Raw genomic sequence first — 25,313 nt, forward strand, 5'->3', positions numbered from 1 at the left:
TCCCAAGGAGGTAGCAACAGCCACATCATCACGGGAAGCCGGATGGAGAGTTGAGAAAGGCTGCCGACCAAGAGAAGCCAAACTGCCGAGACGGGGAGGGGAGGTAGAGAAGCTGCAAGCGAAACAACCCCCCCCCCCTTTTTTTTTTTTTTTTGTCGCCGAGCTTTGAGTCTGGCGCGTCGTCTTTCTAGGGAACCTTCGCCTTCTTTTTGGCAATTCTCTCTAGCAAAGCGAGGATCCGATCTACGGCTGTTGGTTTGTGTGTTTCCTCCTTTTATTTTAAAGACTTGCAATGGTTGAGCGTCAATGCCATTGAGCGAAAACAAGCATCAGAGAAGGAGGAGAAGGAGAAGGAGAAAGAGGAGGAGGAGGAGGAGGAAGAGGAGGATAGGAGAAGACGAGGCAGATGCAACGGGAGAGAGTTGTAGCGGCGTCTTTTTCATCAAAGGGAGATCCCTGCATCTGCTGAATGCACCTTTTCTTCCGCGTCAGCCACGATGGTCTGTAAGACTGTCACTGCGTTTGATGACGTTCCTGTTTTGTGAAAAGGGGAAAGGAAACGTGACGATGTAAGATCCAGATTTCGCTGAATCAATTTCATGCAAAAGGATCTCTTAGAACTCGACGGATGTGTGTTTGTCTCAAGCCCAAGACGGAAAACAATTATGGAATAACTCAGATTTAGGTCCTCTCCCCAATTATCGGGTTTTGTTTTGTTGGGTTTTTTTTCCCCCAGTGGTTGCGTGTGGTCCAGACAGTTCCTCGAACGCGGGAGGTAAAGCAAAATCCAGCCAATCTTGGAGTCAAAATTAACCCCTTCTAATATTCACTTTCTTTCAGGACTTTTTCTATTTCTATTCAGAATATTTTAATAAAGTAGTAAATGGAACATCCTACGGGGAATTAAAATTAAGCATGTGTTTCTCTCTCTCTTCATGAAAAATGTGCTTTTTTTCCTTTGGGTTAGTGAAATCCAATTTTGATATTACTATTCTTAATGATGGCGATAGCAACAGAAACTATTTTTGCATTTTAATGATTATTGTCTCTACTGTTGTTCTATCAAAAGCACATTTTTAAACGTTCCTAAGTTTAAAAACTAATAATAAGGAGACTATTTGTTATGTCAAATACTTTTGAGCGAACCGTTTCTTCCCTCTCTCCACACTTTCTAGTGACTTGAATTCTCTCTCCCTCATTAACTTTCTGCTTCTGGAATTATCAGTTTCCTTCTCGATATTTCTTTGAACTAGCCTACCCAGCACCTAAAGGGTAGAACGCTTGTTCCTATTTTATTTTATTCTTTTTGTTACAAAAATTTCTGGGATTATTTATTTTTTAAAAAGTGGGTGGGAAGGAGACTGAAATTTAATACTTTACTTTTTAAAAAGGAGAGAGTTGGTGGAAAAAGAGGGGGGGGAGTCATTATCTTTTGCCCGCATGCTGTGAAATATACAAAAAAAAATCTGCCAATTTTCCAGTTTTGTTAGTAAACTAGTCTGTCTCGTTGAGGGTAGGGTCGGAGCCAAGGGAAAGGAAGCGGAAGTGAACCAATTCAACCCTCTTGTTCTTGTGCGCCCTCTACCGGCCTGCATTTTTCTTGCCCGCGCCTGTCTGAAAGAGAAGGCACATGTTAATATCAACTCGCGTGATCGTTTTATGGTACTGTTGCTCTGGACTATTGATCCCCATACAGATGTTGCACCATCAGGGTCTCCTCAAGTGCCGCTGCCGCATGTTGTTCAATGACTTGAAGGTCTTCCTTCTGCGGAGACCCCCGGCCCCTCCTCTGCCCTCGCCGCTGCCTCTCCCTCCCATGAGCAGAACAGACCAAGTCTTGAGTTTACAGGCGTCTAATAACAACACGCTGACTACGCTATATGGAGGGCTACGGGCACCTCGGAGAGCGCCGACTGACGGGGGTGGTGGTGGTGGTGGTGGTGGAGGAGGAGGAGGAGGCATCACGAGCCCTCCAGAAGAAGAGTGGGAAAGCCCTGGGGGAGAGGGAGAGCTTCCCCCGATTGTGATGAGCAGCGCCTCCTCCGACGACTTCTGCAAAGGGAAGGCGGAGGATGGGTATTCGCTGGGGAGCAGTTTGGATAGTGGAATGAGAACGCCTCTCTGCAGGATCTGCTTTCAGGGCCCAGAGCAGGTGAGTGTATGAATGAAACCAGTGGGGTCCCCGGTAAAGACTGTCTAGTAGGTGTGAACTGGCACCTGCACACCTTTCTAGTTGAAGTCTTCTGGCTACTTTCTCTTCCCCCATCCCACTTCACTTGGGACACCTCCAGCTTCATTCCTTCCAAAAGCTGTCTTAAGGTTTTGACATTAAGACACCAACTGGTGGGGATTGCCAAGCTTGTCTGTACTCTATAAAGTTTGGAGAGAAAGAACTAAGGAGCAGAATGTCCCAACCTGTAACTTTTTAATAGAAAGAACAGGCCCATGGCATAGCAACAGGAAAAGCTCAGGACACCCATGTACAAATGAAGGAAAGCTGTATCACCAGGGCCAAGCATTTGTGTGGTTGCCTGAATACACAAAGCTAAAGTCAAGGAGTTTATAGTAGAAGAGATCAAGGATCATCTTGATAGGTGATTTGGTAACTGAACTTGTTCTCCTTCATTTCTGCTTCAGTTTTCCATTACACTCCTTCTCTCTCCACTTGGTGTTCTCACTTAAGTTGTGTTAGTCTGTGATATCCATTATCCACAACCTTCAAAATGCTGCCAGGGGATGATAGCAGATACATTACTATACAACTGGAAAGTGCTGGACGAGAAAAATTAATGCTACTTCACAGCAAGTTAAGGGGTGTACTTCCTTCTAACAGATCTGAGTGAAAGAAAAAGCCTATTTTGTGGATTTGTTTTGCAAATTGATACTCTTTAGTGAAAGAAGCTTAAAACACTCCTTTTTGAAAATTAATATGCTTGTGTTATCTCTCTAGATCAGGGCTGTCAAACTTGCAATGTCTCGTGACGTGTCACGACGTATCGCAACTTTTTTTCCCATTGCCGGCAATGGGGTGGGTGTGGTTTCTCCATGATGCATCTGGCCCATGGGCTGCCAGTTTGACACCCCTGCTCTAGATCAATAATATAAAAATATCAACTTTATTTCAACTTTGAACTTTCTTGGATACAACCAGTAATCATTCCAATTTAAAGCCTATTTGTGTCTTTTTATTGCTGTTTTCCTGTTGTGTCTGGATATTTTCATAACTTTTGTTGAACTGTTGGATGTGTTGAACTGGATATTTTCATAATTTTTGTTGAACCTTGATGGAGAAAGGTGTGATTTTCTGAAAAGTTTGTAGTCAGTACTCTGTGTATACCAATATCCCAGAATCATCATGAAAGAATTAACTTGTGTTGCAATGACTTTATTCTGTTTCAGGTGATAGATGCACACTGTAGGCTTGCTCTATAAAACTACTAACAAGTTCAGCAGTATGTTTGTGTACTTAATTGATTTCATATCTTAAAAATGGCTCTGAACTAGCTATAAAGTTTTTTCCATATATTTTATTTAGATCAAATTAAGCTATATACAGGTAGTTCCCAACTTACAACCACATTGGGACCACAATTTCTGTTGCTAAAAAAAGGAGTTGTTAAGTGAGTTGTACCAAATTTTGTGACCTTTCCTGCCACAGTGGTTAAGCGAATCATGTGGTTATTAAGCGAATCCAGCTTCCCCCTTTGACGTTGCTTGTTGGAAGTTGGCTGGGAAGGTCGCAAATGACAGTCACACCAACTTGGGATGTTGCAATAGTCATAAATACATGTTGGTTGCCAAGCTCTCGAATTGTGATCACGTGACCATGGGGATGCTCCAATGGCAAGTGCAAAAACTGGTTGTAAGCAACTTTTTTCAGTACTGTGGTAACTTTGAACGGTCAAAGTTCAAATGACTATAAGCAGAGGAACTACCTTTAGGCAGGTTATAGTAGACAAATATGCAGCAATAGACACAATAGTTGATAAATGCCCAGATTACATAAAACAATTGACTACTAATTTCCCTTTTGTCATCAAGCAGTTTTATTTTACAGCAGAACGGGTATGCACTGTTTTCCTGTCATGGCTGAACTACAATTCACGCAAACTCAGGCAACGTGATAAATGTAGGAATGCTGAGAATTGTTGTTCAGCAACACCAGGAGGGCCATAGGCTCCCCATCTCTGTACAGATTCAGTTTCACAGTGGAAATTTTTTAGCTCTGGGCCAAGTAAGTCTTTTTTGTTTCATAAAATCAGATCCCATAGCTTTACAAGACAAATTACACATTGACTAATAACCAAATGCAGATGTTCGGATTAATATGAAGATTAGAAAAACATTTTCCTGATAAATAATTTTGTTAAAACTTGGTAATATAATACACGTATCATATCAAATATATCAAATTCCCTATCCTTGTACTTTTTCTTATACTGTTTTAATTTTAAAAAATCAACAGGAAGCTGGCGGGTTGCAAATTTGCTAGTATCCTCTTTATTACTAATAATACTTCTGGGTTTTGTATTATTTTCACACTTAGAAAATTAAACTACTCGTGGTTATAGCCCAGAGTTTTATTTGGCAATGTGCCCTCTCCCCACCTTCACTTTGTAAAAAAGACTACAAACAGTGTTAAACTTCATTCAAGGGACTAAAGAAGACTTTGTGTCACTAATTAAAAAAGGTTATTTAGCCCCCAAACAAGGGGATAATACATAAATTCTTGACCAGGGAGTCACAAATCCCTCAAACATTCATAGATACATTTCAGGGGATCCATGAACTTGGATGGGAAAAGAAATCAACTTTATTTTTCACTAGCCTTTATGCTTTATTTAGCTTTTCGTTCAATAGTGCATTTGGCAGTGAAGTAACTTATGGCCTTTAGTCTCCAAAAAATGACATTTCACTCTCTAAAATTATAATACCCTCCAAAGGTATTGTTTTGGTATTGTTAATATATTACTAAAGAAGCATATCATGATATTACATAGGTTATTTTTTCATATTTTAATAATTATACTTGAGCATAATCGGTTGCCTTTGTACTACAGTCTCTATCCATGCCTTTTAATATATTTTTCTGGGAGGGACTTATAATTTCACCAGTCTCTAAAAGGAATTCATGTCACAAAAAAGGGTTAGAGCCAATTTGTTTTAGTGGTTAAGGCACCAGGCTAGAATCTGGGAGACTGGAAGTTCTAGTCCACCTTAGACATAAAAGCCAGCTGAGTAACTTTGGGCCAATCTCTCTCTCTCTTGGCGCAACTCACTTCACAGGTTTGTTGTCCTAGGGAAAATAGGAGAAGGAAAGATTATGCCATCTTAGATATGTCTGCTGCTTCTTTGTCCTGCCTTTATTATTTTTATAAATAACTGCCTTGAATTATTTATAAAAATAATGAAGGCAGTACAAAAATAACTTTAAAAAAGAGTCATTGGGATAATAGAAATGCTGGTGTTTAGAAGAGAAATGAATTGCATCTTAAATCGATTGATTCAGAAATTGACCAAAGTCTTCTTGAATAATTAGCTTCAGTGAAAGATTCTTCAACATGGGTTGTTAATACCTAGGCAAACTCAATCTTAGGCATAGCAATCATAGCATTTGATAGGAAAGCTCTTCAAGCTGCAGCACATGAAATTAGCCTGAACTTGAATAGGTTAAACCTATTAATTGTTAATGCAGCAACCAACAGATTTCTATCAAATGTTATAGACTTTTCAGTTGGACATAGAATGGATTAAATTTGAGATTTTAGCAGAGTTTCCTTCCCCACTGTAAGGAATTGATTTATCATGCTAAATTCTAAACGGTTTTTATTCTCAAAATGGAAATGTGTAAACAAAAAAAAAAAAACCACCTTTCTAAGAGTGCTTTCAAATTTGTATCATTGAGGTAGACTGGGCCTTATAGCTGAAAAAAAAATCTGAAAAGATCCTGCACACTTTTTCTCCAAAAACCTATGTAGAACAACAAAAGACACCAATGCAAGATTCTCTGAACGTTACTGAAGTGTTCTTTGCATTCTGTTGATTTTAACCATGTTTTGTCGAATCAACTATAATTAATTCAATTTACACATTGTGTTAAACCTATAATTCATTGCTATAATTGAAGACTGCTAATCCATTAAGGGGCTTCTTTTGTTTGGTGTAGCTTGTTGGGTGAAGCCTGGTAAGTTCCTGAAGATGTAGGTATACTTTGCAGGATTTATGCATGGGCTGAAGAAAAGGAGAGGAATTTATATAGTTCCCTAATAAAGTGTGTGATTTACAGTATATGCATAGCCTCCATGCAAATCATCAGCTGAAAACAACAATTCTAGATGTTTGGAAAGACCTCTGCCTGAAATTTGAGTGGCTGTTACTCAGAAGAGATGAAACAATGGAGTTCACATTGTCCAAACTGTGTAGTGTAGTTAGTGGCACTGTATACTATAGTGGCATAGATATTTAAGGCATATAGTTGGTTGGATCCTCTGACTCTTTCTTGAGCACAGGGAAAGATGTAGGGCAGTGATGGCGAACCTTTTAGTACCCCAAAACCACTCCGCCCCCTGCCCCACCCCCTCTGCTCTGCCCTCTGCCCCACCTACTCCATCCCGCCTCCTACTCCACCCACTCTGCCCTGCCCCACCCCCACCCTCCGCAAGGCCACCTACCACCTCCATGGCCCACTGCGGCAGGTTACCCAAGTGGCCCTGCAGCACCATGGTGGCCACACAGCAGATGATGCTGCGGGTTGAAGGGGTGGAGTCTTGTACCTGCTGCCTGGCTGCCGTGTCCTATACTGCTCTGCACGGGTCATGACTGAGGGCGACTCTCCTCCGGGGGGGGCTGCTGGTGAGGAAGGGGCTGTGGGGGAGGCGGGGCTATGGTGACAGCGCGTGTGCCCATGGAGAGGGCTCTGAGTGGCGCCTCTGGCACATGTGCCATAGGTTCGCCACCACTGATGTAGTGGGTCTCCAAGCCTCTACATCACAATTTCTTCCATTGCATTTTCTTCCCTTGATGGGTAGGAGATGTCAGTGTGGTCACTGCTATCACCAATTTTTGCAGAAAAGAAAACTCTGCACCTTTCTCTTAGGAAGAGAGACATGTAGGCTCTTTTCTCTCTCTGCTTCTTGCCCTTTTGTAGTTAGCAAAATGACCGAGATGCGGTAGGCAACGTTCCCCATCAGAATGAGACCGGTTTCAGAAGAAGATACAGGCAGTCTTCAACATATGACCACAATTGTAACGAGAATTTCTGTTGCTGAGTAAGATGTTTGTTCCATGAGTTGTGCCTGATTTTACAACCTTTTTGCCCTAGTGCAGGGGTAAGCAACTTCGGCTCTTTTATGACTCGTGGACTTCAACTCCCAGAATTCCTGAGCATGGCTGGCTCAGGAATTCTGGGAGTTGAAGTCCACGAGTCATAAAAGAGCCAAGGTTGCTTACCCCTGCCCTAGTGAAAGGAAGCACTGCAGCTGCTCAGTGAATCTTGCAGTCGTTCAATGAATCCTGCTTCTCCCATTGTCTTTGCTTGTTGAAAGCTGGCTGGGAAGATCATAAATGGTGACCCCAGAATGCTGCAAACTGTAAATACATGCCAGTTGCCAAGCACCCAACATTTGGTCACATGACTGTGGGGATGCTGCTATAGTTGTAAGTGTAAGTGGTTGTTAAGTCACTTTTTTCATTGCTGTTATAACTTTGAATGGTCACTAAAGGAATGCTTGTAAATCGAGAACTCCCTGTACTAATTATTTATTATATAAATTAGGGTTCAGGAGCTAACTGAAGATTGGAAAAAGTCTGCCAGGGTTTTTGGTGAAGGATCACATTAAAGAAAAATCCACACATTCTGAGTATTGCATGCGATTCTAAATACACTTGCTTTGTTTCCTTCTTCAGTATGCTTAGCTAGAGTTTCTCTCATATCCCTAGATGGCTAATGTCACTACCCATTCCAAAAAAAGGTATTGCATTATCAATTTTCCCTCTGTTTTAGCTAGCTAAGAGGAACTGTCAGAGCTTGAAGAACTGCTTGGTTCTATATACATCAGCCTCATGTGAAGCAATTGATCAAACTCTCTTATTCTCTGCCTCCCACTGAGGAAAGTGTTTGGGAAAGGACAGGACAGGATAGGAAAGGAAAGGGGAGACAAGGAAAGAGAAAAAGAGAAAAGAAATCCTAAACAAAAAGGTTGATTGTGACTCAGCATTCTTCGGGACTCCATTTTTTTTTTTTTACCTTTATTCAACTTGGGTTATGAAAGGAAGAGGCACAGATAATCCTCGACTTATATCCATTTTTTTAATGGCCGTTCAAAGTTACAATGGCACTGAAAAAAACTGACTTAGCGTTTTTCACACTTAACGACTCTTGCACACCTATGATTGTCCCCATGGTCACATGATTAAAATTCAGATGCTTGGCAACTGGCATGTATTTATGATGGGTGACGTATCCCAGGTCATGTGATCCCCTCTGGCGATCTTCTGTGTGACTAACTTAACAACTGCAGTGATTCACTTAATAAGTGAAACTCACGTAACAACTTTTCTTGCTTAATAAAGAAAATTTTGGACTCATTTGCGATCATAAGTTGAAGACCACCTGTATAGGAAGAGTAGCCCAGGGAGGAGCCCAAAAAAGATGGGCAGATCCCTGCAGCCAGTCCAGGCTCATTCTTGCTGCAGGTGTTGGTAGCTGCTTTTCCTATTGGCTAATGAGTTGCTAAAAAAAAAAGGCAGCAAAGCCAAAGGAATCACCTGGTTACTTGGCTTACAATTCTCTGCACATGGACAATCAGGACAGCATCATTCAGATTAGAGGCAGCAGATGCAGAATGAAAATCAGGAGTGGCGCAGCCAATTTCAGGCAGGCTTTGTTTCCTGCTGGCTCAAAGATGAGTGGAAAGCAGTGAAAGATGAAGGGCCCTCTGGCTTTAACAAAGGTTATCCAAGAATATTTGGGGGTCAGAGGTGGTGGAACAAACTCCCAAATCAAAACCTTATTTATATTTATCACAGCGTGGTTATATCCATGGTGATTATAATCACCCTTTGCATGATTAATTCCAATTTCTAGCTTCTCCTGGCACACTAAATTAAACTTGTCTGTGGAGATTCTCAGTCATCCAGGTCATGGTTGTCCCAAAGGTGCTTTTTCATGAGATAACTGAACTTTCTCTTTTCTCTTTGAAGAGGTTTCACTTCTCATCCTAGAAGCTTCTTCAGAGATGAAAAGCGAAACCTTTTCAAAGAGAAAAAAGAAAGTTCAGTTACCTCATGAAAAAGCACCTTTGGGACTAAACTAAACTAATTTTAACCTAATTAAACTAAACCAGGGGTCTTCAAACTTGGCCCTTTTATGACTTGTGGACTTCAACTCCCAGAATTCCTCAGCCAGGCATGCTGGCTGAAGAATTCTGGGAGTTGAAGTCCACAAGTCATAAAAGGGCCAAGTTTGAAGACCTGTGAACTAAACCAAAAACTAATAAAATAGGCTGGGTTCGTACAACATACCAAACTGTAATGTTACTAGCTAATTTGCAGTTCAATGTTTCTACAAAAACAGCCTCTTTGTATCCAAGGTGAGCTGAGTTAATTTGGCACAATGAGGCTGAAAATCCCACACGTACTTTTCCTAATCCCTGACAGTAAAAATCCAAGAATGAGAAATGAAAAAAATGAAAAAAACAACCATTTATATTTCTGTATAAATCCAAAGCATCCAAAGCAGTTGCCAGTACTAACTGCTTTGCCTTAACTAATGGTGATGCTAGTCCTAATTTTACTTTGGCAGCAGCAAATAGTGGAACAAGAGTCTATAAAGTGAATAAGAGTCTTTGAAGATGCTATACAATGACACATCTGTGGCATCTACGTCTTTTGGTGGGAGTCCTAGTGGTGGTGCCTGCTACATTGCTAGGGCTGGACACTGAGGGCATCTGGTAACACTTCTGAAGCTAATCCATGTACAGAAATAGAATGATGATTCACGTGGCCAGGGAGTTCACTGGAGATATATGCTTACTGATGTATATATTTTTGTGATGATAGTTTGGCAGACGATTTCCAACAAAATACATTAAAATGATGGGAGTGTATATATACATATCACTGCATTAAAAAAAATCTCTTGAAGCCTTTTTTGTCGAAGATAAATGATACCTCATGGAATTTTATTATGTTTTCATGTATTTAGAAGGTGTGTGGGGTGTGTGTGTGTGTGTGTGTGTGTGTGTGTGTGTAAAGTCCTCAATAAAAAGGGACACTTTTTTTTTTAGAGAAGGCTAATCCTCTACTGAGCAGTGAATACAGGTAGTCCTTGACTTACGACCACAATTGAGCCTGAAATTTTGTCGCTAAGTGAAACATTTATTAAGTGAATTTAGCTCCAACTTATTTTTTTCATGCCACAGTTGTTAAGAGAATCACTGCAGTTGTTAGTAACATGGTTGTTAAGTGAATCTGGCTTCCTCATTGACTTTGCTTGTCAGAAAGTCAAAAAAAGTGGTCACGTGACCCCGAGACATTGCAACCGTCATAAATATGAGTCAGTTGCCAAGCATCTGAATTTTGATCACGTGACTATGGAGATACTGCATTGGTCGTAAGTATGAAAAACTGTCATAAGTCACTTTTTTCAGTGCCGTTGTAACTTTGAACGGTCACTAAATGAACTGTGGTAAGACAAGGATTACCTGTGTCATTATTTCAACAAGCTTATCCTCAGAAACTGTTTAGAGTTCTGTCACCATAAAACATGCAGGTGGGTGTTCTAAGGAGTTTTGAAAACCTGTCCCAGTCAAATACAATTATATTATATTAAGAACACAAACGACCAGGTTAAGCTTTTAAAATCCTAACTAGCCCAGTCTTAACATAGGCATTTCTTCTTGAAGGAATTCTTCATTGCACTCAGACACTCAGATCAAGGGATGACATCGTGTTACAAATGCCCAACTCAAGAGAGCTGAATAGCACTTTAATGGTTGTAGACTCAACACTATGGAAAGTACTTCCCAGCGTAGCCTGCAAATGTGTAATATAGTTGAATAAGAGCATTTCGGTCTCCTCTGAAACAACACAATCATTTTGGAGCCAGAATGTACTGATTGTAAAGCACGTGTATCGTGTTACATGTATTGTGATTTATGTGACAGTTTATGAATAAAATTTGAAAAACATAAAAATTAGAATTTTTTTTAAAGAAGCTATACAGGTAGGTCTCGACTTACAACTACAATTGAGCCCGGAATTAATGTTGCTACGTGAGAAATTTGTTAAGTGAGTTTTGTCCCATTTTACGACTTTTCTTGGCTACGTTTGTTAAGTGAATCACTGCAGTTGTTAAATTAGTCACACGGTTGTTAAGTGAATCTGGATTCTCCATTGACTTTGCTTGTCAGAAGGTCACAAAAGTGATCACGTGACCCCTGGACTCTGCAACCGTCACAAATATGGACCAGTTGTCAAGCATCCGAATGACCATGGGAAGGCTGCAACAGCCATAAATGTGAAAAATGATCTTAAGTCACTTTTTTCAGGGCCGTTGTAACTTTGAACAGTCACTAAATGAACTGTTGTAAGTTGAAGACTACTTGTAATCTCAAACAAATCAGAAGAGCAAAGAACAAATCAGAAGAACATTGGGCACTAGCTAACAAAATGAAATTCAATGGTGAAGAAAGTAAGGTTCTACATTTAGACAAGAAAAACCAAATGCACAGGTATAGTTAACTTTAGGAGGTACCTTGCTCAATAGTCGTAACTGTGAGAGGGATCTTGAGAGTCCTAGTGGACAATCACTTAAATATGAGCCAGCAGTGTGCTGCAGCTGCCAAAAAAGCCAACACAGTGTTAGGCTGCATTAATAGAGGGATAGGATCAAGATCATGTGAAGTGTTAATACCACTTTACAATGCCTTGGTAAGGCCACACTTGGAATACTGCATCCAGTTTTGGTCACTACGATGTAAAAAAGATGTTGAGACTCTAGAAAGAGTACAAAGAAGAGCAACAAAGATGATTAGGGGACTGGAGGCTAAAACTTACAAGGAACAGTTGCTGGAATTGGGTATGTCTAGTTTAATGAAGAGAAGGACAAGGGGGACATGATAGCAGTGTTCCAATATCTCAGGAGCTGCCACAAAGAAGAGGGAGTCAAGCTATTCTCCAAAGCACCTGAAGACAGGACAAGAAGCAATGGATGGAAAGTAACAAGCTGAGGTGGCGCAGCAGTTAGAGTGCAGTACTGCAGGCCACTTTAGCTGACTGTGTTCAGCAGGTCAAGCGGTTCAAATCTCACTGGCTCAAGGTTGACTCAGCCTTCCATCCTTCCGGGGTAGGTAAGATTTTGGGCATATGTAAATATATATATACATTGCTTACTGGTGTACACTGCTTAGAGAGTGCTTGCGCTTAAAGCGGTATATAAGTCTCATAAATAAATAAATAAATAAATAAATAAATAAATAAAACAAAAGAGAGAAGCAACCTAGAACTAAGGAGAAACTTCCTGACAGTTAGAACAATTAATTAGTGGAACAACCTGCCTCCAGAAGCTGTGAATGCTCCAACGCTGGAAGTTTTTAAGAAGAGACTGGACAGCCATTTGTCTGAAATGGTATAGGGTTTCCTGCCTGAGCAGGGGGTTGGACTAGATGACCTCCAAGGTCCCTTTCAACTTTATTATTACTATTATTATTATTATTATTGCTGTTGATGAAGAGATTTAAAATAAATACATGTAACTGAAATGTCATATTCCATGGTAAATATTTATATTCCTAAGGTAAATATATTAACAAAGCCTGACCACAGTTTGCCATTTATTAGATAAACTTCTCTCAACAAAAAAAGACTGCAAGCTTCTTATTTCTGATAAGCTCCTTCAACAAAGACAAAGCTTCGTTATATGGCAAGGCTTTATTAGAAAATAAAGAAAGGTTGGACTTATTTGTTCCTCCTTCCTCTTCCCATTGAGGGATTGATTGTTGGAAAGAAAAACATTGTCTTAGAGAATGTTGAAAGAAAAGACCAGCATTCTTGATTAGAAATGCAAAATTTCAGGGAAGAATTATTTATCCATGGAAAAGGCTGACAGGAAAAGATGCGGTCTTGTTCTGATTTTCCTTATAAACAACCCAAATAAGATTTTCTTCCTAATCTGTCTTCTAAAGGAATTATTATATGAAGAGCCAAGAATTTTGTAGGGATTTTCAATTTTAAGCTTTATGAGAGTTGTAAAAATATGGCAGACTTGAAGCTACTGGCTTATTTGTATCACAAGCTGTCTTGTATCATGGGCTTAAAGCTTTTATGTGTAAGACAGTGTGGTTCCAATGAAAGACAATGTTGGACAAAAGGAGTAAATAAAAAAAAGAGATTTGTACAATCCTTGCCTGATGTTGAGTGTTCCTTTCCCTAAGCCAGTGGTTCTCAACCTTTTTAATGCCGCGACCCCCAACTGGTCGTAAGTCGAGGACTACTCAACCGGTCGTAAGTCGAGGACTACTCAACTGGTGCAGCACCGTTTGCAGAATGGGACTTTTGGCGGGCTCAGCAGGGCAGAGACAGCCTGAACAATTCCTATTAGCTTTTGAAAGCCAATAGAATTAGACTCTATTCAAGAGAGTCTATTCTATTGGCTTTCAAAAGCCAATAGAATAAAAGGGAGTAGCATAGCTAAGGAAAAGGGGAAAAAAATGGCGGATTGCGTTCTTTGGTGACCCCCGTGAAATGGTCGTTCGACCCCAAATGGGGTCCCGACCCACAGGTTGAGAACCACTGCCCTAAGAAGTTAAAAGCTATTTATATAGCTAAGTGGGTGAGGGGTCAACATAGAAGTAGTGCATTCTGTGCTTTAGGTACATTTGGAAATAGGTACCTCAGAAGAGATGGCTATACAGGTAGCTCTCAACTTACAACCACAACTGAGCCCAACATTTATGTTGTTAAAGGAGAAAATTGTTAAGTGAATTTTGCCTCATTTTATGACTTTCCTTGCCACATTTGTTAAGTGAATCACTGCAGTTGTTAAATTAGTAACAAGGTTGTTAAGTGAATCTGGTTTCCCCATTGATTTTGCATGTCAGAAGGTTGCAAAAGGGGATCACATGACCTCAGGACACTGCAACCGTCATAAACGTGAGTCAGTTGTCAAGCATCTGAATATAAATCATGTGGTCATGGGGATGCTACAACAGTCATAAGTGTGAAAAATGGTCATAAGTCACTTTTTTTCAGGGCCATTGTAACTTTGAACGGTCACTAAATGAATTGTTGTAAGTCAAGGACTATCTGCACAAAGTCAGATTCTGTGTGTAATGTTTTAAAATAGCTGCATCATTTTCCAGGATCTCATAGCACTTGCAAAAGACAACTACATCATTCAGAAGAGAGACATAGCTGCCTTAAAGAGCTGCAGACTGATTTTGTGCTTGTGCTCCCAAGTATCTTTTTTTTATTTTTCTTTTTAAAAATTGTGTTTTATTTAATAGATTTGAAAGCCGGATACAGAAAAATATTTTTTTAAAAGCAAAAAGAAAGTGCAAAAAAATGTATATGCTATTATAAAATCAAATAAGAATTTTCAAAGTGATATTTTATTAGTATTGCTGGTACATATAAAAATGATCTTAGCTCAGTTTGGCACTTCAAAGCCATTATAAAAATTAAATAAATATTTAATAATTAACAAAAACAGCCAGTATAATAAGAAACTTCAAACAGAATGAACAATAAGTTCGGGAATTGTATGATTTCTAATAAGAGATGTAAAACATTGTGTATCTTTTACAAGGTTTAATGATATTTAACTGGCAAGAAAAACTATTTAATCTTTAAAATTTGTTTCATTCTATAATGAACTATGTTCTAGAACTGTTGAACTTTATAACTTTGCGACCAAATATGGAAGAATGGTCTAAACTGATTATTAATTACATTATTGAATTATGTATTTTGGCTATTTCTATGTTTCGTATTCTTTGGCTTATTTGCCTTGGTTTCTTAGCCCCAAATAATAACTTATTTATTAAAGTAGTATGTATAGCTTTGAAAATGATTCAGAAATGCTTGAAATCTCTTCTGATGAGCATGAAAATACATTCTGTGCTTAGGATGATATCTAAGCAATTTTCTAATATATACATACATACATACATACATATATATATATATGTATGTATGTATGTATGTATGTATGTATGTATGTATATATGAAGTCTACCTTTATATATATATAATATGCCATTTTTTCCTAGGAGGTCTTTTTCAACACTGTTTGAATAGATAAAATCAATATTTTTTTCCAAAATAATATACCTAGACTTGAAAGATTTGATGCTTGTGAACAGTAGAATGCATCCCTTATTAGTCCATCTGCCAGTGGTTCCCCATCTCTTTACTTTTTACATGTATTATATAACATAAAGCGTAGAACATTTACCATTTTGAAGAATTTCCAGCCTACGCTTGACATATAATCTTCCAGACGCATGATTAAATACTTGAAAATGCTTGACTCAAAAGCAATTTCGTGGAAAACCAGACCCAGATATGTTTGTCATGAAGTAGACTGTACTTCTCACAATATTATGTGAAATAATATTGCTAACCTTTAAAATGCAATATTTCTTTTTTAATCGACTAACATGGCTACTTCTCTGGAAATATAAGAGTAGTTTTTTTCATTAAAAAATGATATAGTTGTCTGAAATTGTTTTCCATGAAGCAATTGTAACTGGAAACTCTGAAGGTGGTGGTGTATATAGAACTATCTATGGATTGTGACAGTCACATAGAATTTGTCACCTGGATTTCAAATGACTTTAAGAGTCACTTTTTCCTCTAACATGCAAATATTAAAGGCTCGGGACACCCACATGGGATCTTTGCACCAGTTCAGAATCATATCTGCATTAGTCCAGTTACATGACAACATTCCATCCAGAGTTTGCTTTGGGTGTTTGTTTACTAAATTTTTATGTTGCCTGTCTCATTGATACAGAAACTCTGGGCAGCTTACAATATAATAAACAGTAAATAGGCAATACAAGAAAATTAAAATTAGGAGAGTTAAATAGAAATGTTAAAAACCAAGATGATGGGTGGTTTGGAAGCGGGAATCTTCTCTACACTGTCAGCCACCCCCAACATAGCACATCCCTGTTGGGACCCAGGTCAAATGGCAGAACCAAGTTTTCAGGCTTTTTGGGAAGGCAATTGAGGGGGTGGACCTCACCCAGCAGGAGAATAGTCCAGAGGGCAGAGGTCACAACAGAAAAGGCTCTTCTCCTGGTCCTGGCCAGCCAAAAGTCCTTGGCAGATGGAATGCAAAGTAGGCTTCTTCCACAGAAACGAGTGGGGCAGATTAGTCACAATGGGGTAAGATGGCTCCTCAGAACTGTACTCAGTTTATTGCTGGGTTGGTAGTGTTTGGAACTGCAATATAGCTGGTCCTTTCACTTGAAACACTACAGCTTTGCAAGGCATAGGAGTAATTTGTTCTACTGGCAAGAAGTCTGGCCTACTCTCATATTTTTTCTCTCTCTCTCCCTCTTCCCATAGAGACTCAGCACCAATAGTTTTCTGAGTATATCAATGTTGGAAAAAGTTGGCACCACTGCAGGTCCATTTCAAATTGTTTATGCTGATTGTATGGATGTTTTCTCATTTTTTTCCCCATTCAAACATTCTGGAGCTTCTGCATTTTGGCAGCAGAACTCATGGGAAAGTTTGATGCATTAATAGCAGTGCTGTTTGTTATTATTTTTTTTCTCATATTATTGGCTCATATCCATTCCCAAAGCTTTGCCTACCATGTTGGCAAAGTTTAGCTTGGATAAAAAATTAAATTAAGATGCTTTGACAACTGTAATTCTGTACTCAATAGGTCAGCATCTCATCTGGAAGGAAGCCAAAGAGGTCATCAGAAAAACAAGAAGTAACAAGGGGGGGGAAAGGGCTTCCTTCACTTCAGTGGGTGGCAAAATTGCAAATGTAGCAGTGCATAAACTTTCTTTCTACAGTTAATGTCCTCTGGTTGGTTCTCATTTATGTTGAAAGGGCAAGTCCATCAAAGCTTTCTTCAAGTCTGGAAGCCAGCAGAGCATAAAATAGGGATGTCTTCCTATACATTTTGTCAAATTCATATAGTACACTTGAGTATGAAGTCTTTCTTACTCTCTATCTTGCCCTTTTCTCTTCTCTGGTTTCATTTGAGTGGCATTCAAAGACAAAAACAAGAAAAAGGATTTGTAAAAATGGGATATATATTAGTAGGGGGTGTCGAATCTCTAAATGTATATACCTGATTTTGAGCATCGGCGTATCATGGACCTACATGGAGCTTCATTTAGTGAGAAATACAATCTAAGAATTCAAGTGGGACATGTAGAATAGAAAAGGTCAGCTTTTGATCTAAAGCTGGCTGAGGAATTCTAGGAGTTGAAGTCCACAAGTCTTAAAGTTGCCAAATTTGGAGACCCCAGTTCCAAAGATGTTTCCCTTCCATCTTTTTTTTTTTTTTTGGTATTTGCTGAAATTGATGTTGAGTAATACCCAAGTTCAACACTATCATCATCACCACCACCATTGTCACACTAAGAATATCGCTAATAGTCTAGGGTTAAGAAACTGAAAGGCTGGAAATGTAAAGTATTATTATTATTAAATCTTTGCCACTGACAATGAAATTTTCTACAATCCTCAAAGACTAAAAAGTGATAAAAAAAACAACAGGAAAGCGAGCAGTAAAAAATAACAACAATAAAACCCTAATTATGTTGCATTTTTTAAAAAAAATCACTCAGCACAAATTTTAAACAAGGCATAGAGGAAACAAAATAGAAATAGTAGTGCTTTGTGTGAGCAGTTGTGACAAATCAATTTCTTTCTTTTTTTAAAAACTATTCCCAGGATTTCTAAGGCAACACTTGCAATTTCCCCAAGATTTCGCTTTAGACTGCTTGCTCTCAATTCAAAATAGTAACACATTTAATTCTAGGAGATTGATATTGTTTAGAATTCATGTGGGCGGCATAAGTGATAACGCTACAAAAGAAGCAAAGTTTGCAAATGTATGCAAACTTCACTCTCTCCCATCCAATTGATTTCCTTGGAGGTTTGCTTGGTAGTTATGGAATTTACCTATTGGCTGGGTGGAAGAGAGAGGAAAGGCAAAAACTGAAAGTCAATAGACCTTTGACATGCAGAAGTCTCTCAGTGCCTCACAACCTATTACCCATAAGAGACACTTGGGTACAGTTTTAGGGTTAGGGATTCGGTCTGTGTTCTTTTATTTCTTATTCTGCCTATACTTTGCATTGATTATGTTTCATCAAATTTCTTATTCTGCCTACTCTTTGCGTTGATTATGTTCCATCATGTTGATTATGCTCCATCTGTGACCACACAGATAAGTGCATGATTCTGATCTTTGTAGGCATATACACCTTCCAGCATTTGAGTATCTCTTCCAAGACCTTCATGGCTTCTCTATCAAGTGTTAGTATGTGGCCTATTTCTTGATTTCTGTATTGTTGTTGATTGATCCTAAAAGGCAGAAGCTACTGTAGCTACTACTTTGGCATCTTCAATGTTAATTCTAAGACTGGATGCTTTACCTGTCATCATGACCAAGATCATGATCATGATTCTGGTCATCTTATTATTATTACTACTGTTAGAATCATCATTATGCTCTTTGTTTATGAGATCATTAATCTCAGGATCTCTTCTTTCTTGGCTTTGTTCCCTGGCCATGTAGTTAGAGCAATATTTTCCACATGACCCTCTTCCTGGCAAGATGTAGCTTTCTATATGCTCAGCACTCCTGCCTGCTCATGTCTTTGCTGTGCGTAAACCTTTCAGTTGTATTACAGTAACAACAACAACAAAAGTTTCACTAAGTCTTAGTTACCTCTCCAGATATAGACCCTCAAATTTCTTCCATTCCAACAGCAAAACATTAGGCTAGTTCTTGAGTCTAGGTTCCTACATTATGTTATCCCATAACTTAAATCTAGTTTGTCAAATAAGGCATAGTTGGCTAGTCTTACACATAATGATGAGCCATTAGCTGTAATCTACAAGTCATAGTGGTCAGATTCCCATTACATGCAGAGTTCTGCAACATAGGTGTTAGGTAACCTTCTGACTACGAGGCAGCACTTTCTAAACACATATACAGTACATATAATCACTGAAAGTGACATTTTTTTAAAAAAAAACTGACCCATTTCGAGAATTTTTTAAAAAGTAAAGTAGATGCTCCAAACTAACAAAACAAAAAAAAGCAAGAAAAGGTCTATAAACATTTTGGTCTGTCTCACCAGCCATGGCTTCTACGGCCCCTGTGCAAGTCACATACAGAGAGGCAAAAAATGTAATCCCCAGGCTGAAAAAGACGATCCACCTCTGATGTAAATCATGGTGTACAAACCACTTAGTGGGTGGAGGATGATGGGACAGACTTGCAATTAAGCAAAAGCAAACAAGACATATTAAAGCTAGCATGTTATGTGACTCAGATCAAGGACTGGTACAGTATTATACATCCCAAGACAATCTTTTTAAGCATGTTTTATTGCATAAACCGCAGTAGTCCCTTTTATATGAAGTCATTTTATATTCATTAAGTTAGGATCTTACACTCCTGCTTACAGTCATTTATCAATGCCAGCTTCCCATTTTTTACCTTCTGTACCCAAGTCAAATGCCATGTTTTACGGAAGAACTGAAGACTAATCTCTCATGTAGCTATTCTGATCCTGTGCAATAGTGATATCTGCTTGGCAAGGCTGCTGTGCTCACAGCTTTCTTATGCTGGCAGGGTGCACCAGGCAGAGAAGAAAAGAGCTAATCCTGGTAGGGCATTGGCAAAAGATCCTTGCTGGTGTAAGCCTTAACCCTGACAGAGCATTCTCACTATTGGTGGGGGAGGTGGGGGAGGAAGAAGAGTTATGTAAGAGGCTTGCCAGAAGGAGGCTGTTGTGCTATACAAACTGCTGATTAACTCGGAGGTGAAAGTTGTGTTGAAATGTGTACTCAGAAATGCAAAATCATGATGTGGACACAGTTGCTTTCAACACCTTGGACTTGAATATTGTGTTGATTTTGAGCATTGTACATGCAAAGCTACTTGATTTTACTAGGAGCAAACATGATCTTAGATGCAGTTAATTATCACATTAACTATCAACACATAGTTGATAGTTGCAGGATAAACTTGGTTTCTGTAATTCTCTATCTTATATTCTCTCTTTCTTAAAAGAGGTAAATGGGAGACAGAACAATTGTTATTGACTATTGTATATAACGTTTTTCTTACAGCAGCGAATATGTAAGAACTTACTAGCCCTAACTATACCTTCTTTCAAATTAGAACAATCAAATCATCTGATTAAGAAGCCTGGTTTCTTTAAGCAAAATTAATTACAATTGACTGGATTAACACATCATGATACATTTTGTGTAAAATAAAATGGTTTGGGTTCACACAACATGGCAAAACCAAATATTCCACACTGCAGGTTAGGACAATCTATAAATTCAGGTCATTTCCATATTAGCAACATTTATGTTGTCTGAAATCATCCAACCAATTTTGGCAAAACAATAGTTGGTGATACTCTCAGGACACTAGGTCATGGGTGAGGAAATGGCAGCAGTGAGAATGAAGGAGAGGGTGCAACATGTTGTACTCTACAGGCAAAAAAAAAAAAAAAAAAAAAGCTGAATGGATTATTTAGTCTGGTAGAGAAAATAATCCAAAAGTTCTTTTGTTCCCAAATTTCATACTCTGAAGCAACTTTATTTTTTAAAATAATTTAAAAAAATTATTGTGTATACTTAGTTTTAATTAGTTTGATAGATGGCAGTAAACAAAATATATATTTGTTTTAGAGAAAAATATATAATGGAATGTTTTGAGATAAATATATACAAAATGCACTAAAGAAATAACAGTCATAAATCTGGCAATGGCTTACAACTGGAACTGTTGTAAAAGAAAAGAAAAGAAAAGAAACAAACGAAACTGAAGGCTTGATTTTGGCTGCACAAGAACCAGCTATTTGAACTAATGCTTTCAAGGCCAGAATTGAAAAACCATCAAATGATTCATTGTGCAAAGAAGCAGAAGAAACAATAGATCATTTACTTAGCTGGTACAAGAAGATCATACAAACTGGTTATAAAAAATGACATAACACAGTTGTTAAAATGATTTCCTGGAATAGAGTAAAAATTATGTGCCAGTAATGAAAAATTGGTGGGAACTTAGAATTGTAAACTAGTCTAAAATGTAAGGTTAAAAATTATGGAATTTTCAAATTGATAAAGTCTTGATTCATAACACATCAGATATACAGTAACTGTTGGTGAAAAGAAGATAGTGTGGATAATTGATGTGGCGATACCAGGGGGATATTTTAATATAACACAAAGAGTTGGAGAAGATCACAAAGTATTAAGATCTAAAAATCAAAATTGAAAGATTATGGCATAAACTAGCCATGGTGGTCTCAGTGGGTACCATGCCAAGAAAGGTTGGGCAGTGCTATCAAACAGCATCTGCTTATTCCAGGTCCTTAGGAACAAGTTGATAGGCACATAAAAATGCTAAATCCAGTCTAGACATCTGCAATGAACCATTTAATAATAAAAACAGTCTAAACATCTGGCTGACTGTGTGACAAACCATATTAATAATATTACTACCAGTAAAATCAATCTGTGTGCAGCAACCAATGTAAAAGAATTAGACCTTGCTGATAAGGTGAACGCTTGTGTCTTTAATCTTAATTTGATACAGAAAAGGGCTGTAGCAAGGTAATAAATTAAACTACCATAGTTTGCAGCACAAGGCAGCTGTTGGGTGTTAGTGTTTTTTCACCTTCGGATAAACATAGGCACACCCAAGCTTTCAGCACAGAAAAAAAAACTGGTTTTGAGGAGATAAGATCCTGAAAATTTCTCAGATTATTGACATTACTCCCAAATTTACCAGTTGGTTATAATAATTGTGAGCTCTTAAAAAACCCCATTTCTTTAGAGGACAACTCATGCTTTAAAGAAGAGAGGTCAGACATGTTCTTTTCTCCAAACCATTGTCTAAAATCTGGATGAGTATTTTAAGATATCATCTCATAATCCATATATGTAACTATGATCAGATTACAGGAAGAAGACCTGCTCCCTTTAACTTGGGTTAGTGGGGAGATGAGAATATCTGGAAATCTCTCTAATAGGCAAAATAAATGCATGTATTTTGGGCATTTTATTTAACAGTCTCTCTTCCTTTTTATCTTGAGTTAGGGCTAGAAAGTAAAAGCATCATTGGTCAGTCAAAAATCAAATTCCCCGAAGGATTACTCAATAGCAGAGACACTCAGAAGTGTCTAGAAGTCAAAAATTAAAGCCCTAGTTCAGTGGTTCTCAACCTTTCTAATGCCGCGACCCCATAATACAGTTCCCCATGTTGTGGTGACCCCCAACCACTTATACATCACTGAGTGCCAGGGGCGTGGCCAAAGAAAAGGAGGAAAAAAATGGCAGACAGCCTTGTTTGGCGACCCCCGTGAAATGGTCGTTTGACCCCAAATAGGGTCCCGACCCACAGGTTGAGAACCACTACCCTAGTTAAAGGTTTCAGCAAATCAAGACAAAAAAAAGGCCTGTAGTCCAGGTGCCCAAAGATCAATGCATCAGGTATAAGTATGACCAAATTCACGTATCTTAGACTTTATTTCTAGTAATAAGTTATTCTTCAAGAGAACTTTGTATATTAGAGGATATAATAGCCCCACCCCAGTTGGCTGACATTTCTCCTTTTTATTATAAAGTTTAATTTTCTATTATCAATGGTTTTTAATATTGATTTAGAGTATATGGAAAGTTATATAAAACTAAGATTTGTATTTTCTGTTTGCATTTTTATGTGTTTGTTTGCTTCACTTTCTAATGCTGTTGCAGTCAGAAAATTCTAACCAGCCTATAATAAACCAAGTGCAGAGTTAGGATTAAAATAGTAAAACAATTACAAAGGACAAATAACACCCAGCCCAATATGTTTACACTTTAGGGGGTAACATGTTTTTTCTGTTCTTGTTATTTGTTTAATAGACAATCTCATATACACAAAAACTTTGCTAACAGATTAGAGTTAGAGTTAACACATAGATTAAGATTCAGTGGGGTGTTTTAGGATTCAGAATAGAGTGATGGTTTGTCTTTTACTATCCCTTGTGAATCCAGCTGAGGAGTTGTTTTTTGTTTTTTTGCTTAAGCCCTCTCCCCAAATCTTTGAATTGTTATTGTTGTTGGGAGCTGAGTTGTGTCTTACAAGGCAGCCATATTAATCTTATGAATAAATGAATGAACATTAAAGTTGCTAGCTGTATTAAACCTCTGCTAAACCTTACATTATTTGTTTTCTTTTTAAAAAAAACAAATAATCCAATTTAATTCAACCTATTCTCCAGAGCACTTGAGGACAGGACAAGAAGTAATGGATAGAAACTTATCAAAGAGAGATCCAGCATAGAACTAAGGAGAAATTGTCTAACTGTCAGAAAAATTGATCAGTAGAATAGCTTTCCTCTAGAAGTTAATGAGTGCTCCATCAGTAGAGGATTTTAAGAGATTAGACAGCCTTTTTGTCCAGAATGGTATCAGTTCTCCTGCTTGAGCAGAGGGTTGGACAAGAAGACCTCCAGAGTCCCTTCCAATTCTATTATTCTGTATTCTACAGAACCAAAATGGAGAGGGAGAAGTTGAACATTTCAATTCCCTTCATCCTAGTCAGTTCATCCCGCTGATTTCTGCAGCACCCAGAAACTGAAAATACAGGTTTTAAAAAGAATTTTCTCCTAACTGCTGCAAAAAGTTGATCATCTCTGCTTTAGATTCCCTATTGTGGGTTAAATCCCCAACTGTGGTAAGCTACTTTGTTTTCCTCAAAATAGGACAATAATGTTTTTGGGTCACATTTTTGTTTACCGTATTTTCCGGCATATAAGACGATTCAGCGTATAAGACGACCCCCGACTTCAGAGAAGATTTCATGGTTTAGAAAGTCGTCTTATCCACCAGAAAATACAGTATTTGTTTCATTTATAATCTTCACACAGTTAGCATGCAAACCACAACAGATATACCTTCAGAAGTATCTGATTCATCTATTTAATAATATTTATTTAAGGATATTTTAGAAAGTTGTGTGCAAAAAGGAACATTTGATGGAAAGTTGCTATTTAGAGGCATTTGGATTTTAAAAGTATATATTATAGAATAGTAGTAAACTAAATAATTAGACCAAGTAATGTAAAAGTTACATTCAAATTTCATGACTTTAAAAAAATACCTGCAGAAAATTTGACAAAGTGAAATAATAGTAAATACATTTGATAAGTAGAAGGAGAGAAAGAGTTGAGATTATTATGCTCATTTGTAATATATTACAGTCATTTGACCAGAGTGATGTTTAGCCACAATATATATATATATATATATATATATATATATATATATATATATATATATATATATATATATATATATATATATGTATGGTAAACATTCAACAGATTTTCCTCAGCAAGCTAACCCAGTGATACTTAAAGATATTCAGCCCTCTAATAGAAGACAGCAGGTAGAACAAACAGCTGTGCAGAATTTGGTTTCTCTTGTGTCATTGCTCTTTTATCAATCTGCTAAAACAGGGGTGTCAAACTGCCGGCCCGCAGGCCGGTTTCATCATACCGGAGTTGCGCCCACCCCATTGCTGGCAATGGCGAAAAAGCTCCGATACGTCGCGCGATGTCATGTGACGTCACGAGTTTGACATACCTGTGCTAAAAGATAACCTGTATAAAATTTATTCTCTCTTCCTGCATGTGCAGGTCTTTGTGCAGAACGACCTGCACATGGATTAGAGAACAAATAAAAATATACAATGTTATCAAAAGAGTAAAAGAATTGAAATGTAAATGGGCTGGTCACATAGCAAGAAGAACTGATGGCTTGTGGGCTAAGGCAGTCATAGAATGGATTCCACTTGATAAAAAGCATCCACAAAAGAGACCTAAAACAAGATGGAGTGATGACATCAGCAAGTATTGCAGGCCCAATTGGCAAAAGAAAACTCAAGACCGTATTGGTTGGAAACATGTGGAAGAGGCCTTCATCCTGCAGTGGACAGACAATGGCTAGAATGGTGATGATATCCTTAAACTAGGCATTATAACCAAGGCATAAGTCTCTAAGAAGAATGGTACAGGAGAATGTATGTCAGGCCCAAAACC

The 25,313-nt window shown here is 38.2% G+C and overlaps 1 protein-coding gene across 1 annotated transcript in view; it reads left to right on the plus strand.

Moving 5' to 3' along the window:
* The first annotated feature begins 1,696 nt into the window (after nucleotides 1-1,696).
* MARCHF4 (membrane associated ring-CH-type finger 4) overlaps nucleotides 1,697-25,313 on the plus strand; it is a 129,295-nt gene continuing 105,678 nt past the window's right edge. The window contains exon 1 of the mRNA XM_039321880.1: nucleotides 1,697-2,152. Coding sequence (XP_039177814.1) covers nucleotides 1,697-2,152 — 456 coding nt within the window. The remainder of the gene's footprint in view (nucleotides 2,153-25,313) is intronic.

This window comes from Crotalus tigris, unplaced genomic scaffold (genome assembly GCF_016545835.1).
Source record: "Crotalus tigris isolate CLP2741 ecotype Arizona unplaced genomic scaffold, ASM1654583v1 scf7180000023829.5930981, whole genome shotgun sequence".
Classification (NCBI taxonomy): Eukaryota; Metazoa; Chordata; class Lepidosauria; order Squamata; family Viperidae; genus Crotalus; species Crotalus tigris.